This window comes from Haliotis cracherodii, unplaced genomic scaffold, assembly GCF_022045235.1.
Source record: "Haliotis cracherodii isolate W230 unplaced genomic scaffold, xgHalCrac1.p SCAF_3, whole genome shotgun sequence".
Lineage (NCBI taxonomy): Eukaryota > Metazoa > Mollusca > Gastropoda > Lepetellida > Haliotidae > Haliotis > Haliotis cracherodii.
In genome coordinates, this window is record NW_027266286.1 from 11,990,392 (window position 1) to 12,006,559 (window position 16,168).

Genomic DNA, 16,168 nt, shown 5'->3' on the forward strand with positions numbered 1-16,168 from the left:
TACCCGGGTACCCACCCCCTTATTACCTGACCCTACCCGGGTACCCACCCTCTTATATAATATTACCTGACCCTACCCGGGTACCCACCACCCCCTTATTACCTGACCCTACCCGGGTACCCACCCTCTTATTACCTGACCCTACCCAGATACCCAACCCCTTATTACCTGACCCTACCCAGGTACCCACCCCCATATAACCTGACCCTACCGAGGTACCCACCCCCATATAACCTGACCCTACCGAGGTACCCACCCCCATATAACCTGACCCTACCCAGGTACCCACCCCCTTATTACCTGACCCTACCCAGATACCCACCCTCTTATTACCTGACCCTATCCAGATACCCACCCTCTTATTACCTGATCCTACCCAGGTACCCACCCTCTTTATCACCTGACCCTACCCGGGTACCCTCCCCCTTATTACCTGACCCTACCCGGGTACCCACTTTTGGTCTCAAGAGATACAAGATGTCCGATTGGGAATTTTTTTACCACATTACTTGCAAAACGTATTTAGATACAATCTGGACATGCATACACTGAAGTTGAATTAAGTTATATCTTTATTCAAAAATATGAAATAATTTTTGTTATGAAACAATATATCACGTGACCGGGTAGTCATGTGGGTACCCGGGTCCTGCTTAGTACCCAACTGTGGCAGTTTGGACTGTCATGGCAGCGTGTGGTGATAAAAATATTGACAAACTAAAGAAATGTGTTTTGTCTTAATTGAAATTGTGAAAGGAGGGTGTGTGGAGAATATACTACCAGGAATTACAGATTGTATGTCCTGAGTGAAATAAATTTGTATCTCCTAAGCCTGTGTGTTTTCTTGTTTGTCTTGTGAGAGGGAAATATGTAAGAAATAGAGGATAATGTATTATCTGTTCTGAATGAGTTAATCTTATCCAGAGGTGAGGTGAAATGGGGTTTAACGTCAAGTCCAAGATTATTGCACTTATATAGCGACGTGCATGCACATATGTGTGTGTGTGTGTGTGTGTGTGTGTGTGTGTGTGTGTGTGTGTGTGTGTGTGCTGCTTGTACTAGTCAGGACTGATGCCGATTTACAGTGCTAGCCCACTGAGATATTGTGGGACAGTTTAACATGAATATCCTACTCAGACACAGTATACTGACTCCGAGCCGAGCGCCAGACAGGGTAACAAAAAGTACCATCTTTTAACGTCTTTTGGTATGACGCGACTGGGGATCAAAATCCGGACCTTCCGCTCTCCGGGCGGACACTATACCACTAGACCACGAAGGCGGTCAATCTTGTTCAGAGCCCTGATGGGAGCCTTTGTACATGAATTCATGGAGGGAGGTGAGTTGAAATGGCCTTCAAGATTAATGTTCAATATAGCGATTTACATGCATGTATGTGTCTCTGCTTATACTAGTCCAGACTAATGCTGTTTTGTAGTGCTCACCCAATCAGATACCATGCCCTAGTTTAACATGGATACCCCACTCAGACACAGTATACTGACTCCAAGCCGACCAGTTGTCTGATCCCCTTAAAGCCAAGCACCAGGCAGGGTACCACCGTTTAACATGTTTTGGTAGGACACAGCCAGGGGATTATGGGGAGCATGTGCCCAGACACTCTATCCATTAGACCACAGAGGCTGTCTGGGCATATGCTCTATCCACTAGACCACAGGGACTGTCTGGGCATATGCTCTATCCACTAGATCAGAGAGTTGTCTGGGCAGACGCTCTATGCATTAGACCACAGGGACTGTCTAGGCATATGCTCTATCCACTAGATCAGAGAGGTTGTCTGGACAGACACTCTATCCATTAGACCACAGAGGCTGTCTGGGCATATGTTCTATCCACTAGACCACAGGGGCTGTCTGGGAACATGCTCTATCCACTAGACCAGAGAGGCTGTCTGGGCACATGCTCTATCCACTAGATCACAGAGGCTGTCTGGGCATATGCTCTATCCACTAGATCACAGAGGTTGTCTGGGCAGACGCTCTATCCACTAGACCACAGGAACTGTCTGGGCATATGTTCTATCTACTAGACCACAGAGGCTGTCTGGGCATATGCTCTATCCACTAGACCTTGGAGACAGTTTTTGCAGACGCTCTATCGAATGGACCCTGGAGACAGTTTGGGCAGATGCTCTATCCACTACACTGTGGAGGCGGTCTGAGCAGACACTCTATCCACAAGACCATAGAGATGGTCTGGGCGGACGCTCTTTCCGCTAGACCATTGAGGCGGTCTGGGCAGATGCTCTATCCACTACACCATGGACGCGGTCTTGGCAGATGGTCTATCCTCAAGACCAGGGAAGTGGTCTTGGCAGATGCACTATCCTCAAGACCAGGGAAGTGGACCCCTTAAGGTTCAGATGGGTTATTCTCTGTGTTTTTGCTCCTAAAATGCAGGTTACCTAATCAAACGGAGACATCAGCTCAGTTAAACTGTTGTTTGGTCAATGTCTCATAAAATATTCTTTGATGTTATGAGCAAATGTTGTTGGTATTTGATTTGAACAAGCCAGTGAGCGTGAAACAAAAATAATAATGCTCCATATACAATGACTTCTAGATAACAGTGTGCCTTGGTTCAGCACAATAGATCAGCCATCACCGTCATGTTACGTATTGATTGCAGTTGTATGGATGAACTGTTTCTAATGAGTCACATGTCAATGGGTGTGAAGTAACTGAAGCTTGACGTTCATCGTGTGTGTGAAAATATTCCTGTCGATCATACTTTTTCAACAGTGAGTGAGTATGGTTTTACGCCGCTTTTAGCAATATTCCAGCAATATCACGGCGGGTGCACCAGAAATGGGCTTCACACATTGTACCCATGTCGGGAATCGAACCCGGGTCTTCTGCGTGACGAGCGAACGCTCTAACCACCGGGCTACCCGACCGCCCCTTCAAACTTCAAGAGAAATAACAATTAGTGCTATGAGGCCCAAACATTCAATTGTTGAAATGAACAAAGTCTAATATTGTGCAGATTCGGTGGGTTAAAAAGGGATCCTTGTCATGTAATGTCATTGCTTTAGCCCTACACCTGGAAGATATTGCAAAGGCGAATTTCTTGCCATCGTGTGCAAGATGGTTCATATATTCATAGATTCCAGCCTAATTATTTCATTGAAAGAATATATGTCCTATTTTCTGGTATGGATTAATTTCATGATAGCAGTCATACTAAATTTGAGACACGAATCACTTTGTGAATTTCAATAAATAAAACAGTAATATGTTGAACACAACATGTGATAACGTAACAGAATAGATGTCTGGTTTTATGAAAACCGTTGTATAGGATTCGATACAGAAACGATTTGGTTAATCTAATCTTGTCAGATGTTCATGGATATAGTCAATATTGAGTTTGTCAGCACCATACCTAGGCTGAGAAAGTTTCACCAAAGCGGTGGGGCGTTCTAGTGGTTAAAGCGTTCGCTCGTCACGCCAAAGATTCCCAACATGGGTTCGATTCCCAACATGGGTATAATATGTGAAGCCCATTTCTGGTGTCCTCCACGGTGATATTGCTGGAATATTGCTAAAAGCGGCTTAAAACCATACTCACTCACTCACTCACCAAAGCGGTACACGTCTGAGACCTGCATCACTTCGGGCTGTCCTCCTGCTGACCCTCCCATATATAACTGTTGAAACCAGAGACCATATAATCTATCATATGGTCTCTGTTGAAACTAAACTTAGACACCCAGCTTTTGTCATGAAAAAAATATTTGACTTTATGTGTTTCACGCAGACTGGTACCCGACATTAAGAGTCATTTCAGCCAAGGGAAATATTGATTTTTATTTCGAAATACATATAACTAAATGAATAATGCATGTGTGATATATCCTGTAGATACGGCGTAGCCACGTGTTACTATAGCATGTCCACATACACAAAATGTAAAAGACTGAAGTCAGATGGGTAAACACAACCGTAAACCGAAAATACACAACCGCAACTAAAGAGTTATATAAGAGGCTATAGAGACCAAAGGCTGAGGAAATAAATCGGAAAACAGGAAATAACCACTTTGATTAAGCGGGCGTTGATGTCGCATCGATGTGGTGTCATTGAGAGAATGGCCTAGGAGAATGACGTCATTAAACAGTCGGACTGCACACATCTGGCAGGAAACGAGCCATTGATTTCAGACCAAGGCAAACGTGTTATTACTATTATTATTCTGGTAACTCCACTGAGCCCGTGTATAGCTTAAGTGTACGACACAGAATAAGAGCTACCACTGATCTTGGCTCCCTCAGTTCTATTTCAGTTAGGGTTGGTTGGTTGGTTGGTTTGTTGTTTAACGCCGCACTCAGCAACATTCCAGCTATATGACGGCGGTCTGTAAATAATCGAGTCTGGCCAAGGCAATCCAGTGACTACTATCATGAGCATCGATCCACGCAATTGGGATCGATGACATGCATCAACAAAGTCAGCGAGCCTGACCACCCTATCCCGTTAGTCGCCTTTTACGACAAGCATAGTCACCTTTGACGGCAAGCATGGGTTGCTGAAGACCTATTCTACCCTGGAATCTTCACGGGTCCAGTTAGGGTTGGACCATTTGATGGAGGGGATTTTATGGGAAAAAATCAATTGTCCAGAAAAGTCTTAAAAAAATATTTATGCTTTAGATTGTTGAAACAATATCAGCAGTCGTAAAACTTTACCAGGCTCATGGATTTAATAAATAATATATCTGGTTTTGCAGCTCTAACTGAAAAAATACCTTTCTTCGATCATAATGCTACATGTAACTTTGCCCGGGCATGTCGTGTTGGCGTGACCAGGCAGGCAACATGTGGGTGGATTACAACAGGTGTCACAGACAGATAACGATGTGCGTGACAACGTGCTGGGCGGCCGAAATTACCGCCACGTAACCGCTGCTCACATCGATGGCCACAACCACGCCAGGGTGTGTTATGGATGGCGACTGGGACGGCGCATACCTCCTGTATTTTTACAGAAACGTACTAATTTACTTTGGAGTAACGGTCGTAGTTTACGGTCGGTTGTGCTTACTCATCGTACCCTGGGAGCCGTCCCCTTTCACAAAGCGATCTTAGCGCTACGAATATCGTAAGCCATTGGAGTTACGATCACCTTAGCGCTAGGTATATCGTAAGTCATTGGAGTTACGATCACCTTAGCGCTACGAATACTGTAAGTCATTGGAGTTACGATCACCCTAGCACTACGAATACTGTAAGTCATTGGAGTTACGATCACCTTAGCTCTACGTATATCGTAAGCCATTGGAGTTACGATCACCCTAGCACTACGAATACCGTAAGTCATTGGAGTTACGATCACCTTAGCGCTACGAATACCGTCAGTCATTGGACTTACGATTACCTTAGCGCTAAGAATACCGTAAGTCATTGGAGTTGCGATCACCTTAGAGCTAAGATTGCTGTGTTTAACGGACCCTGGTTTCTTTGCATAGTCGAACACACATCTGCAAGGAATAAGTCCAAGTGTAAGCGTCCATTTAATTGCTGGAATTGACCTTTGGTTGGTGGTCGATGGTGGTACCAGTGGTCAGCACCTCTGAAGTTTAATGTCTAGTGTCAGAAAATGCGCTCTTTTGCGGTAATGATTCGAACCCCCATAAGAGGTCATCAGATGTGAAAACAAACAGAAAGAAAACATAATGATAAATTATCCTTATATTAATATAACTGGAGCGTGCCCTAGTTTCCAGCTTTAGGTTCCACAGCAACGATGTCTTTACAACACAGTTATAGCCGTGTGTCAGCTGGGTGTGTTGGGAGAGGCTGCAGGCGTTAATCACTATGAAGAAACAAATGAGTGCGGGCATGGTGCTGACAAACCATAGATCGTACCGGGGGAAAAATGAGCATCGAACTCAGATCGCCACCATCTAGGTGCTTTATTGCTGAGTGCGGCGTAAAACAACAGTTCTTCACAAAAAGCACAAGCCACGTTTCGGGGCCATCGGGGTAATCAGTCATGCGACCTGACCACCCAATCCTCTTTAGAGTTTGTTTGTTTGTTTGTTGTTTAACGCCACACTCAGCAATATTCCAGCTATCTGACGGCGGTCTGTAAATAATCGAGCCTGAACAAGACAATCCAGTGACTGACATCATGAGCATCGATCCACGGAATTGGGATACGATGACATGCATCAACCAAGTCAGCGAGCCTGACCACCCGATCCCGTTTATCGCCTTTTACGACAAGAATAGTCGCTTTTACGGCAAGCATTGGTTGCTGAAGACCTTTTCTACCCCGGATCTTCACTGGTCTTCTCTTTTGTGTGCGTGGGACACCAAAGACATAATTTTATTCTCTTCTGCAAAACCTTCAGGGGCCTTCGCTCTGGAAATGATTTTAAATAATGCCACAAAATGCCACATTCTCGGGTTGATGTAGAAAATATCTGAGGATTCGCAGTTTTAGCAGCGTTCTTTAGACTAGCGATAGGCATTTTTAAAAGGCGATAGATGATTTGAGAAACATTTTAAGCGTCTTTCAAGTAAGCCAGCAGTACTTGCCTTGGGGAGTAGGGATATGAGTTGGTGTAATCCCACCGTCCTTATGGCCACGGCATGCAATGTTCAGCAGCCCGTATCGGACATAAGACAATCTTGACAGGGATGAAAGCCTGTCTTCTCTTCTTGAATGACAATCTGCTGACTCTTCATCGCTGCTATATATACCCCTCACAGCTTGTGTCTATCACCTGGAGCGATGAATTATCAGCTTTGTGGAGGTCGTGTGGCTTTCAATGTCACTCACAACGGGAACCAGGAAATACGACTTGAGAGAAAACGTGAAAAAAATTACAATCTGCAAACAAACCGCTAGGCGACTTAACCAGGCAACTCAGGTAGGATCATTTGTATTCGGGGGAAAGTTTATAATGAAGATATTTTGTTTGAAATGTTAAACATGGCTGACATGTTTGTTTCGCTTGTGTGACACTTGAACAATTAACGGAAATCCACCACTTGACATCCTTCTCTGTTGATCACGATCACGCGATTGTTCAATGACACCGCCTTAATTCTGACAAAGTCGTTATTGTACCGTGTCCCGTGCCACAAAGCGATCGGAGGGCTACGTGCGACTGTCGTAGGTCTATTTTAAAGTATGGCAGTCGCGACATCTTAGCGCTACGACTGTCGTAAGTCTATATTAAAGTATGGGAGTTGCGACACCTTAGCGCTACGACTGTCGTAAGTCTATATTAAAGTATGGGAGTTGCGACATCTTAGCGCTACGACTGTCGTAGGTCTATGTTAAAGTATGGCAGTCGCGACATCTTAGCGCTACGACTGTCGTAAGTCTATATTAAAGTATGGGAGTTGCGACATGTTAGCGCTACGACTGTCGTAAATCTATATTAAAGTATGGGAGTTGCGACACCTTAGCGCTACGACTGTCGTAAGTCTATGTTAAAGTATGGGAGTTGCGATATCTTAGCGCTACGACTGTCGTAAATCTATGTTAAAGTATGGGAGTTGCGACACCTTAGCGCTGCGACTGGCGTAAGTCTATGTTAAAGTATGGGAGTTGCGACACCTTAGCGCTACGATCGTTGTATAGAACGGGGTTTCAAATGTCTTATGTCACTGTTAGATTCCTAGCTACCTCTTCGACTTCTCTGAACCGTATGAAAGGGTGAACCAGAAACTTTGGGAGGGTGTCTGATAAATGATATGGGTAATTCTTGTTCACTGTTCTATTTAATTAACAACGTCCAGAGTCCCATGTGATTATATTTGTTAAGGGCTTCTTCTCTTCTTCTCTCGTTGGATTTTTGTTTTAATCGTGTTCTCAGAAACAACAAGCATGCTGTGTGTGTGTTCCATTGATTATTGCTGTATGTGTTCTATTGATTATTGCTGTACGTGTTCTATTGATTATTGCTGTATGTGTTCTATTGATTATTGCTGTATGTGTTCTATTGATAATTGCTGTATGTGTTCTATTGATTATTGCTGTATGTGTTCTATTGACAATTGCTGTATGTGTTCTATTGATAATTGCTGTATGTGTTCTATTGATAATTGCTGTATGTGTTCTATTGATAATTGCTGTATGTGTTCTATTGACAATTGCTGTATGTGTTCTATTGATTATTGCTGTATGTGTTCTATTGATAATTGCTGTATGTGTTCTATTGATAATTGCTGTATGTGTTCTATTGATAATTGCTGTATGTGTTCTATTGATAATTGCTGTATGTGTTCTATTGATTATTGCTGTATGTGTTCTATTGATTATTGCTGTATGTGTTCTATTGACAATTGCTGTATGTGTTCTATTGACAATTGCTGTATGTGTTCTATTGATAGTTGCTGTATGTGTTCTATTGATAATTGCTGTATGTGTTCTATTGATAATTGCTGTATGTGTTCTATTGATTATTGCTGTATGTGTTCTATTGACAATTGCTGTATGTGTTCTATTGATAATTGCTGTATGTGTTCCATTGATTATTGCTGTATGTGTTCTATTGATTATTGCTGTACGTGTTCTATTGATTATTGCTGTATGTGTTCTATTGATTATTGCTGTATGTGTTCTATTGATAATTGCTGTATGTGTTCTATTGATTATTGCTGTATGTGTTCTATTGATTATTGCTGTATGTGTTCTATTGATAATTGCTGTATGTGTTCTATTGATTATTGCTGTATGTGTTCTATTGATAATTGCTGTATGTGTTCTATTGACAATTGCTGTATGTGTTCTATTGATTATTGCTGTACGTGTTCTATTGATAATTGCTGTATGTGTTCTATTGACAATTGCTGTACGTGTTCTATTGATAATTGCTGTATGTGTTCTATTGACAATTGCTGTACGTGTTCTATTGATTATTGCTGTACGTGTTCTATTGATAATTGCTGTATGTGTTCTATTGATAATTGCTGTATGTGTTCTATTGACAATTGCTGTACGTGTTCTATTGATAATTGCTGTATGTGTTCTATTGACAATTGCTGTACGTGTTCTATTGATTATTGCTGTACGTGTTCTATTGATAATTGCTGTATGTGTTCTATTGATAATTGCTGTATGTGTTCCATTGATTATTGCTGTATGTGTTCTAATGATTATTGCTGTATGTGTTCTATTGATTATTGCTGTATGTGTTCTATTGATAATTGCTGTATGTGTTCTATTGATAATTGCTGTATGTGTTCTATTGATTATTGCTGTATGTGTTCTATTGATAATTGCTGTATGTGTTCTATTGACAATTGCTGTATGTGTTCTATTGATAATTGCTGTATGTGTTCTATTGATTATTGCTGTATGTGTTCTATTGATAATTGCTGTATGTGTTCTATTGATAATTGCTGTATGTGTTCTATTGATAATTGCTGTATGTGTTCTATTGATAATTGCTGTATGTGTTCTATTGATTATTGCTGTATGTGTTCTATTGATAATTGCTGTACGTGTTCTATTGATTATTGCTGTATGTGTTCTATTGATTATTACTGTATGTGTTCTATTGATAATTGCTGTATGTGTTCTATTGACAATTGCTGTATGTGTTCTATTGATAGTTGCTGTATGTGTTCTATTGATAATTGCTGTATGTGTTCTATTGATAATTGCTGTACGTGTTCTATTGATAATTGCTGTATGTGTTCTATTGATAATTGCTGTATGTGTTCTATTGATTATTGCTGTATGTGTTCTATTGATTATTGCTGTATGTGTTCAAGGGATGGTCGCCAGAAAGTCCCGACCTGCATGTTATTCTTTCCCCCCCCCCCCCCCCGCATCAACCTGACACGGTTAGCTTGGATCACGTGTTGACTAATAATACGATTTGTCCTTCAGGCAGTTGATGGTGATACCAGATGACAAATACACCTGTGATTGTGACGTACCTTCATACCAATAACCGGATTTTGAGATATCATTGAATAGTCATGTGCACAAAAAATGATTTTCTCGTCATTTCGAATTTTTTTCGTAATTTCAATTTATTTTTAAAAAATCGGAATTTCGATTTTTATACTTAAACATGAAATAAGGAGAGACATAATCGAAAAAACGAGAAAATAATCGATGTCACGAGAGAGAAACTTCCCGCTTATAGAAAGAACTCAAAATATAGGGAAAATAATTGAAATAGCGAGAAATTTCGATTTAAAAAAAAATTAAATTATGCTACCAAGGTGGCACCATTAGGCTTTCGTACTCGACAGCCTGCGGCTCTCTCACTTAGCATTTACTCTACATGTATATCCCCATTCGTGACCAACTCGTGTTATTCCGGGACAAGCCGAATCTTGTTACGGAAAGAGGCGAGTGGTGACGAATGGTATATCCCGTGCGTGGATTGAAACTAAGAAAACCATCTTTTTGGCACTCGATTTCCACAGTTATTTCCCAGTCACGTGATGGGAGTTGGTTATTATCTCATAATAATCGTTGACCTAACTTGAAATACGAGTTCTGTGATTTCTTAATATATATATTTCCTTCATTGTTATCATTTAAATATGTAACCGCTGACATGGTCTTGTGAGAAGAGACGATTTAACGATAGAGACTTAATGTCTCGCAACAATGGCAAAGTGAGACATCAGCATCAGTAACAGCAGTAACATCGATATCAGTAATATCGACACCAGCAACATCGATACAAGTAACATCGACACCAGTAACATTGACACCAGTAACATCGATACAAGTAACATCGATACAAGTAACATCGACACTAGTAACATTGACACTAGTAACATCGGCACCAGTAACATTGACACCAGTAACATTGACACTAGTAACATTGAGACCAGTAACATTGACACCAGTAACATCGACACCAGCAACATCGATACAAGTAACATCGACACAAGTAACATTGACACCAGTAACATCGATACAAGTAACATCTATACCAGCAACATCAGCACTAGTAACATCGACACTAGTAACATCGACACCAGTAACATCGACACCAGTAACATTGACACTAGTAACATTCAGACCAGTAACATTGACACTAGTAACATCGACACCAGCAACATTGATATCAGTAACGTCGATACCAGCAACATTGACACTAGTAACATCGATACCAGCAACATTGACATCAGTAACATCGATACCAGCAACATTGACATCAGTAACATCGATACTAGCAACATTGATATCAGTAACATCGATACCAGCAACATTGACACTAGTAACATCGACACCAGTAACATTGACACCAGTAACATTGACACAAGAAACATCGATACCAGCAACATTGACATCAGTAACATCGATACCAGCAACATTGACATCAGTAATATCGATACCAGCAACATTGACATCAGTTATATCGATACCAGCAACATGGACATCAGTCACATCGATACAAGCAACATTGACACTAGTAACATCGATACCAGCAACATCGATACAGGTAACATCGACACCAGTAACATTGACACCAGTAACATCGATACAAGTAACATCGATACCAGCAACATTGACACTAGTAACATTGACACAAGAAACATCGATACCAGCAACATTGACATCAGTAACATCGATACCAGCAACATTGACATCAGTAATATCGATACCAGCAACATTGACATCAGTTATATCGATACCAGCAACATTGACATCAGTCACATCGATACAAGCAACATTGACACTAGTAACATCGATACCAGCAACATCGATACAGGTAACATCGACACCAGTAACATTGACACCAGTAACATCGATACAAGTAACATCGATACCAGCAACATTGACACTAGTAACATTGACACTAGTAACATCAACACCAGTAACATTAACACCAGTAACATTGACACCAGTAACATCGACACCAGTAACATTGACACCAGTAACATCGATACAAGTAACATCGATACCAGCAACATCGACACTGGTAACATCGACACTAGCACCATTGACACAAGTAACATTGATACTACCAACACCGACACTCCTAAGATTGACACTCGTAACTTCGACACAATTACTGTTTCTACACAAGGCGTGCGATCTCCGTGGTGTATCATGTGTGGAGGAATGCCCTGGTTAAACACGGAACATGCAAAAGCCGACACGACACACATTTCTGACGTTTGTACTGATTAAGTTCACCTGAAAACACCAAACTTATTCATGATGAAATTGGTTCAAAACTCCCCATGATAATGTCGCACACAGACGTATATAACATAATTGTGAACACAATTTTTTTCCGGGAGGCATTCGTGACCACTTATGTTTTACCGGAACAAGCCGATTAATGACGTTTTTCAGGTTACGGAAAAGGTCGAGTGTTGACGAGTGATACAACATGGTGAAACGTGTTGACATGGCGGCGTTCAGCTGGATAGCGGGTAACCATTCATGGCCCGTCTAATAAGAGTGATCTCAGCTACGACAAATGTAGCTACTTGAACATAGACTTACACCAGTCGTGTAACTTTGTGCAAGTTGACCCAGATAGGTACACATACCGTATTTAGTATATAATCAGTAAAAAAGGATTAATAACATACAAAAGTAGCACAAATAGACGCAGTTATCATAAATAGCGGCGGCGTTTATGATGGTTGGTTGTTTTGTTTTTTAACGCCACACTCAGCAATATTCCAGCTATATGACGGCGGTCTGTAAATAATCGAGTCTGGACTAGACAATCCAGTGATTGATATCATGAGCATCGATCCACGCAATAGGGATCGATGACATGTATCAACCAAGTCAGCGAGCCTGACCACCCGATCCCGTTAGTCGCCTTTTACGACAAGCATAGTCACCTTTGACGGCAAGCATGGGTTGCTGAAGACCTTTTCTACCCTGGAATCTTCACGAGTCCGTTTATGATGGGAAATGCGTTAACGTCCTACATCTGTCTGAGAATTAATTCTTCTTTGACAGTGGTTTCGGAATTATTGTAACAGGCCAGCTTTAATTATTGTTTCTTCGTTTGAGTATGATTTCAAATCAAGTATTTGCTTACTTTCACAATATCTACAGTTCGAGTAGATAGTGTTTTCAGTGTATGTCGCTGTTTTCCATCACTACACATGACTGCATTGATTCTGATGCCAGGCGGTATGTTTGCTAATACTGCCCTAGTATCACAGCATACCATGTGGAAACATTGTCCAATACATTTATACTCAACAGCCTCGGTGTCACAGCATACCATGTGGAAACATTGTCCAATATATTTATACATAACAGCCTCGGTGTCACAGCATACCATGTGGAAACATTGTCCAATACATTTATACTTAACAGCCTCGGTGTCACAGCATACCATGTGGAAACATTGTCCAATACATTAATACTCAACAGCCTCGGTGTCACAGCATACCACTTGGAAACATTGTCCAATACATTTATACTCAACAGCCTCGGTGTCACAGCATACCATGTGGAAACATTGTCCAATACATTTATACTTAACAGCATCGGTGTCACAGCATACCATGTGGAAACATTGTCCAATACTTTTATACTCAACAGCCTCGGTGTCACAGCATACCATGTGGAAACATTGTCCAATACATTTATACTCAACAGCCTCGGTGTCACAGCATACCATGTGGAAACATTGTCCAATACATTTATACTCAACAGCCTCGGTGTCACAGCATACCACTTGGAAACATTGTCCAATACATTTATACTCTCAACAGCCTCGGTGTCACAGCATACCACTTGGAAACATTGTCCAATACATTTATACTTAACAGCATCGGTGTCACAGCATACCACTTGGAAACATTGTCCAATACATTTATACTCAACAGCCTCGGTGTCACAGCATACCACGTGGAAACATTGTCCAATACATTTATACTCAACAGCCTCGGTGTCACAGCATACCACTTGGAAACATTGTCCAATACATTTATACTCTCAACAGCCTCGGTGTCACAGCATACCATGTGGAAACATTGTCCAATACATTTATACTCTCAACAGCCTCAGTATCACAGCACACCATGTGGAAACATTGTCCAATACATTTATACTCAAGACCTGGAAATGTAATACAGATATTTGTCATTTGTTGAGCGTGCCTACACGTACATGTATGTATTATCTGTTGCTGTGTGGTTATCGACGTTTTAAGGATTGACTGTGTATTTTTTTCGGTTCATTGAGGTATGAATCGAAAAACCGATGTGCAAACTTTTGTAAGAATCCGCTACGCGGATTCATACAGTTTGCACATCGGTTTTTCGATTCACAACGTTAAACATGTTTTATCTACAATAGTTTAACCCCAAACAGTTGCATATATCAAAACAGACAAAAATGACGGCATTGATGAACATTCCAGGTGTAGGAATACATACAGTGGCGTGACATGAATCAGGTGATCGTTTAATTTATGCACATAACTTGACACGCCTACACAGTCAGTAGCCAATCAACGGAGAGTGGGATTAAAACAATGTTCATTTGACCTGTCAATTAAGGCAAGAGGCGAAAAGACTTGCAACAGTCAGACTGTAACGAACCGGAAGAAATATGTCTGAGAGAAGGCGGCTGTTTCAAATAACATGGTCATTTACTGCGTGATTCAAACATTACTTCTCTGATTACGGTAAAACAGTTGGAGAAATGCTAGTTAGAAATGAAACGTGAAGACATGAAAGTTGAACCGAGGCGAGCGAGCCTGCACGTTTGCTGTTTCATTCACTCTCGGCCTTCGGTTTCAAAGGGTAGATTGGACAATGAATATGCATGAAAGTCGCTAAATGTCCTGTGCATGACGATACACGTGAGCAGAAAGGGAATTCCGTCGACTGTAATATTGGGATTCCCCGACATTCCGCAGTAATAAAAGTAGTGCGCAGCGGTGGGCGTGGCTTAATTTTTTACATTCATTGGGAAATGAATGCAATAACACGTGACCAATTCAGCTAATCAGAATGCAGGAATTTCCATGAACACAACGAAAATTTAATTATAAAACATTGAATGACTCCAAAGATGGCGATATTACATGTGATAATCTCTCATACCATGATGCTGGGGTTTCGGAAATTCACTTTACTGGTTGTCTCGAATTCTGAATAACTCGAACATTTTTCCAGCTCCCCACAAGTTCGACACAGCGAGGATCCACTGTATATCGAGATTCAAGATATGTATTGTATTCAGGGCCAAATGACACATGTTCAAACAATATTGATAAATCTAGCATGTTAGAGGCTACATGTCACCGCTAAACTGGAATATACATACCAGATATTTGGTACAATATTTTAAACAAAGTTCTATCTGCGTCTTTAATGTACACAGTTTTGTCATATCGTGGGGGAAATATATTCATTAACTAACCTTATGACAAAGTATACCTCTTGCGTCTTTATAGTAGAGACAATCGGATGATTCTTTACATCTATATCATATCTGACAGATTCTGTAATATGTAATGTTATATAACATTGTGAACGTCATATTAGATAACAGCGAGTCATGCGACTGACAGATGTAATTTGACAATGGATATAAACCTTTTATGACGGACAGCGGTCAAGTGTATCAACATGACCTTGAGGCAAACGGACCACTGTCCGAGGTGATGGTCATTTAGACTAGATGGCAGACAGTAATCTGATTTGACCATCTAAAGTTGTATCCACACGTGCTGACGTAAAGGGGGTCGAACGCGTATAACTCATAAAGATTCGTGTTCACATATTCAGACAGGCAGACATTTATTCAGATTAATACCACTGGCCCTAAATACATTAGAATAGCAGAGATATAACCATCTACGCAATATAGTTATACTTAATACATACAGTAGATGTGTAGTTATATCAATAATAATTTAAGAAACAGTATTTCTTAGTTGATTTACGCTTAGGAGGAATACGCTTATGTTATGAAATATATCATAATCTTGTGATGAAATCAATTTTATGACAGAATGTTTGATGGGGTGGTTATATATTTACCCATTGAGTGTTTTCTTGGGAGGTTATAAAGTTCACACACAAATAAAAGTTCACATATCTACGACCTCATACTAACAATGTTAACGGTAATTTTTCGTAGAGTTAATGAGTTAATGTTATTTACCGCTCATTCGGCAATATGGCAACTCTATCAAGGCGGATGTTGAGTCCCTTAAAGATTCCGGG

The 16,168-nt window shown here is 40.9% G+C and overlaps 1 protein-coding gene across 1 annotated transcript; it reads left to right on the forward strand.

Annotated features, from left to right (window-relative positions):
* The first annotated feature begins 1,305 nt into the window (after positions 1 to 1,305).
* LOC139475229 (uncharacterized) lies at positions 1,306 to 12,335 on the forward strand. The gene is made up of 4 exons (XM_071258475.1): positions 1,306 to 1,339; positions 10,853 to 11,001; positions 11,452 to 11,721; positions 12,312 to 12,335. Exons 1-4 carry the CDS (start codon positions 1,306 to 1,308, stop codon positions 12,333 to 12,335), a joined length of 477 nt encoding a protein of 158 aa, XP_071114576.1.
* Positions 12,336 to 16,168: the final 3,833 nt, after the last annotated feature.

Coding starts and splice junctions, on each gene's coding strand:
- LOC139475229 (XM_071258475.1), top strand. CDS start 1,306: ATGGGAGCCTTTGTACATGAATTCATGGAGGGAG. Junction 11,002..11,451: donor CACCAGTAACATCGACACCA/GTAACATTGACA, acceptor ACATCGATACAG/GTAACATCGACACCAGTAAC. Junction 11,722..12,311: donor TACCAGCAACATCGATACAG/GTAACATCGACA, acceptor GACGTTTTTCAG/GTTACGGAAAAGGTCGAGTG.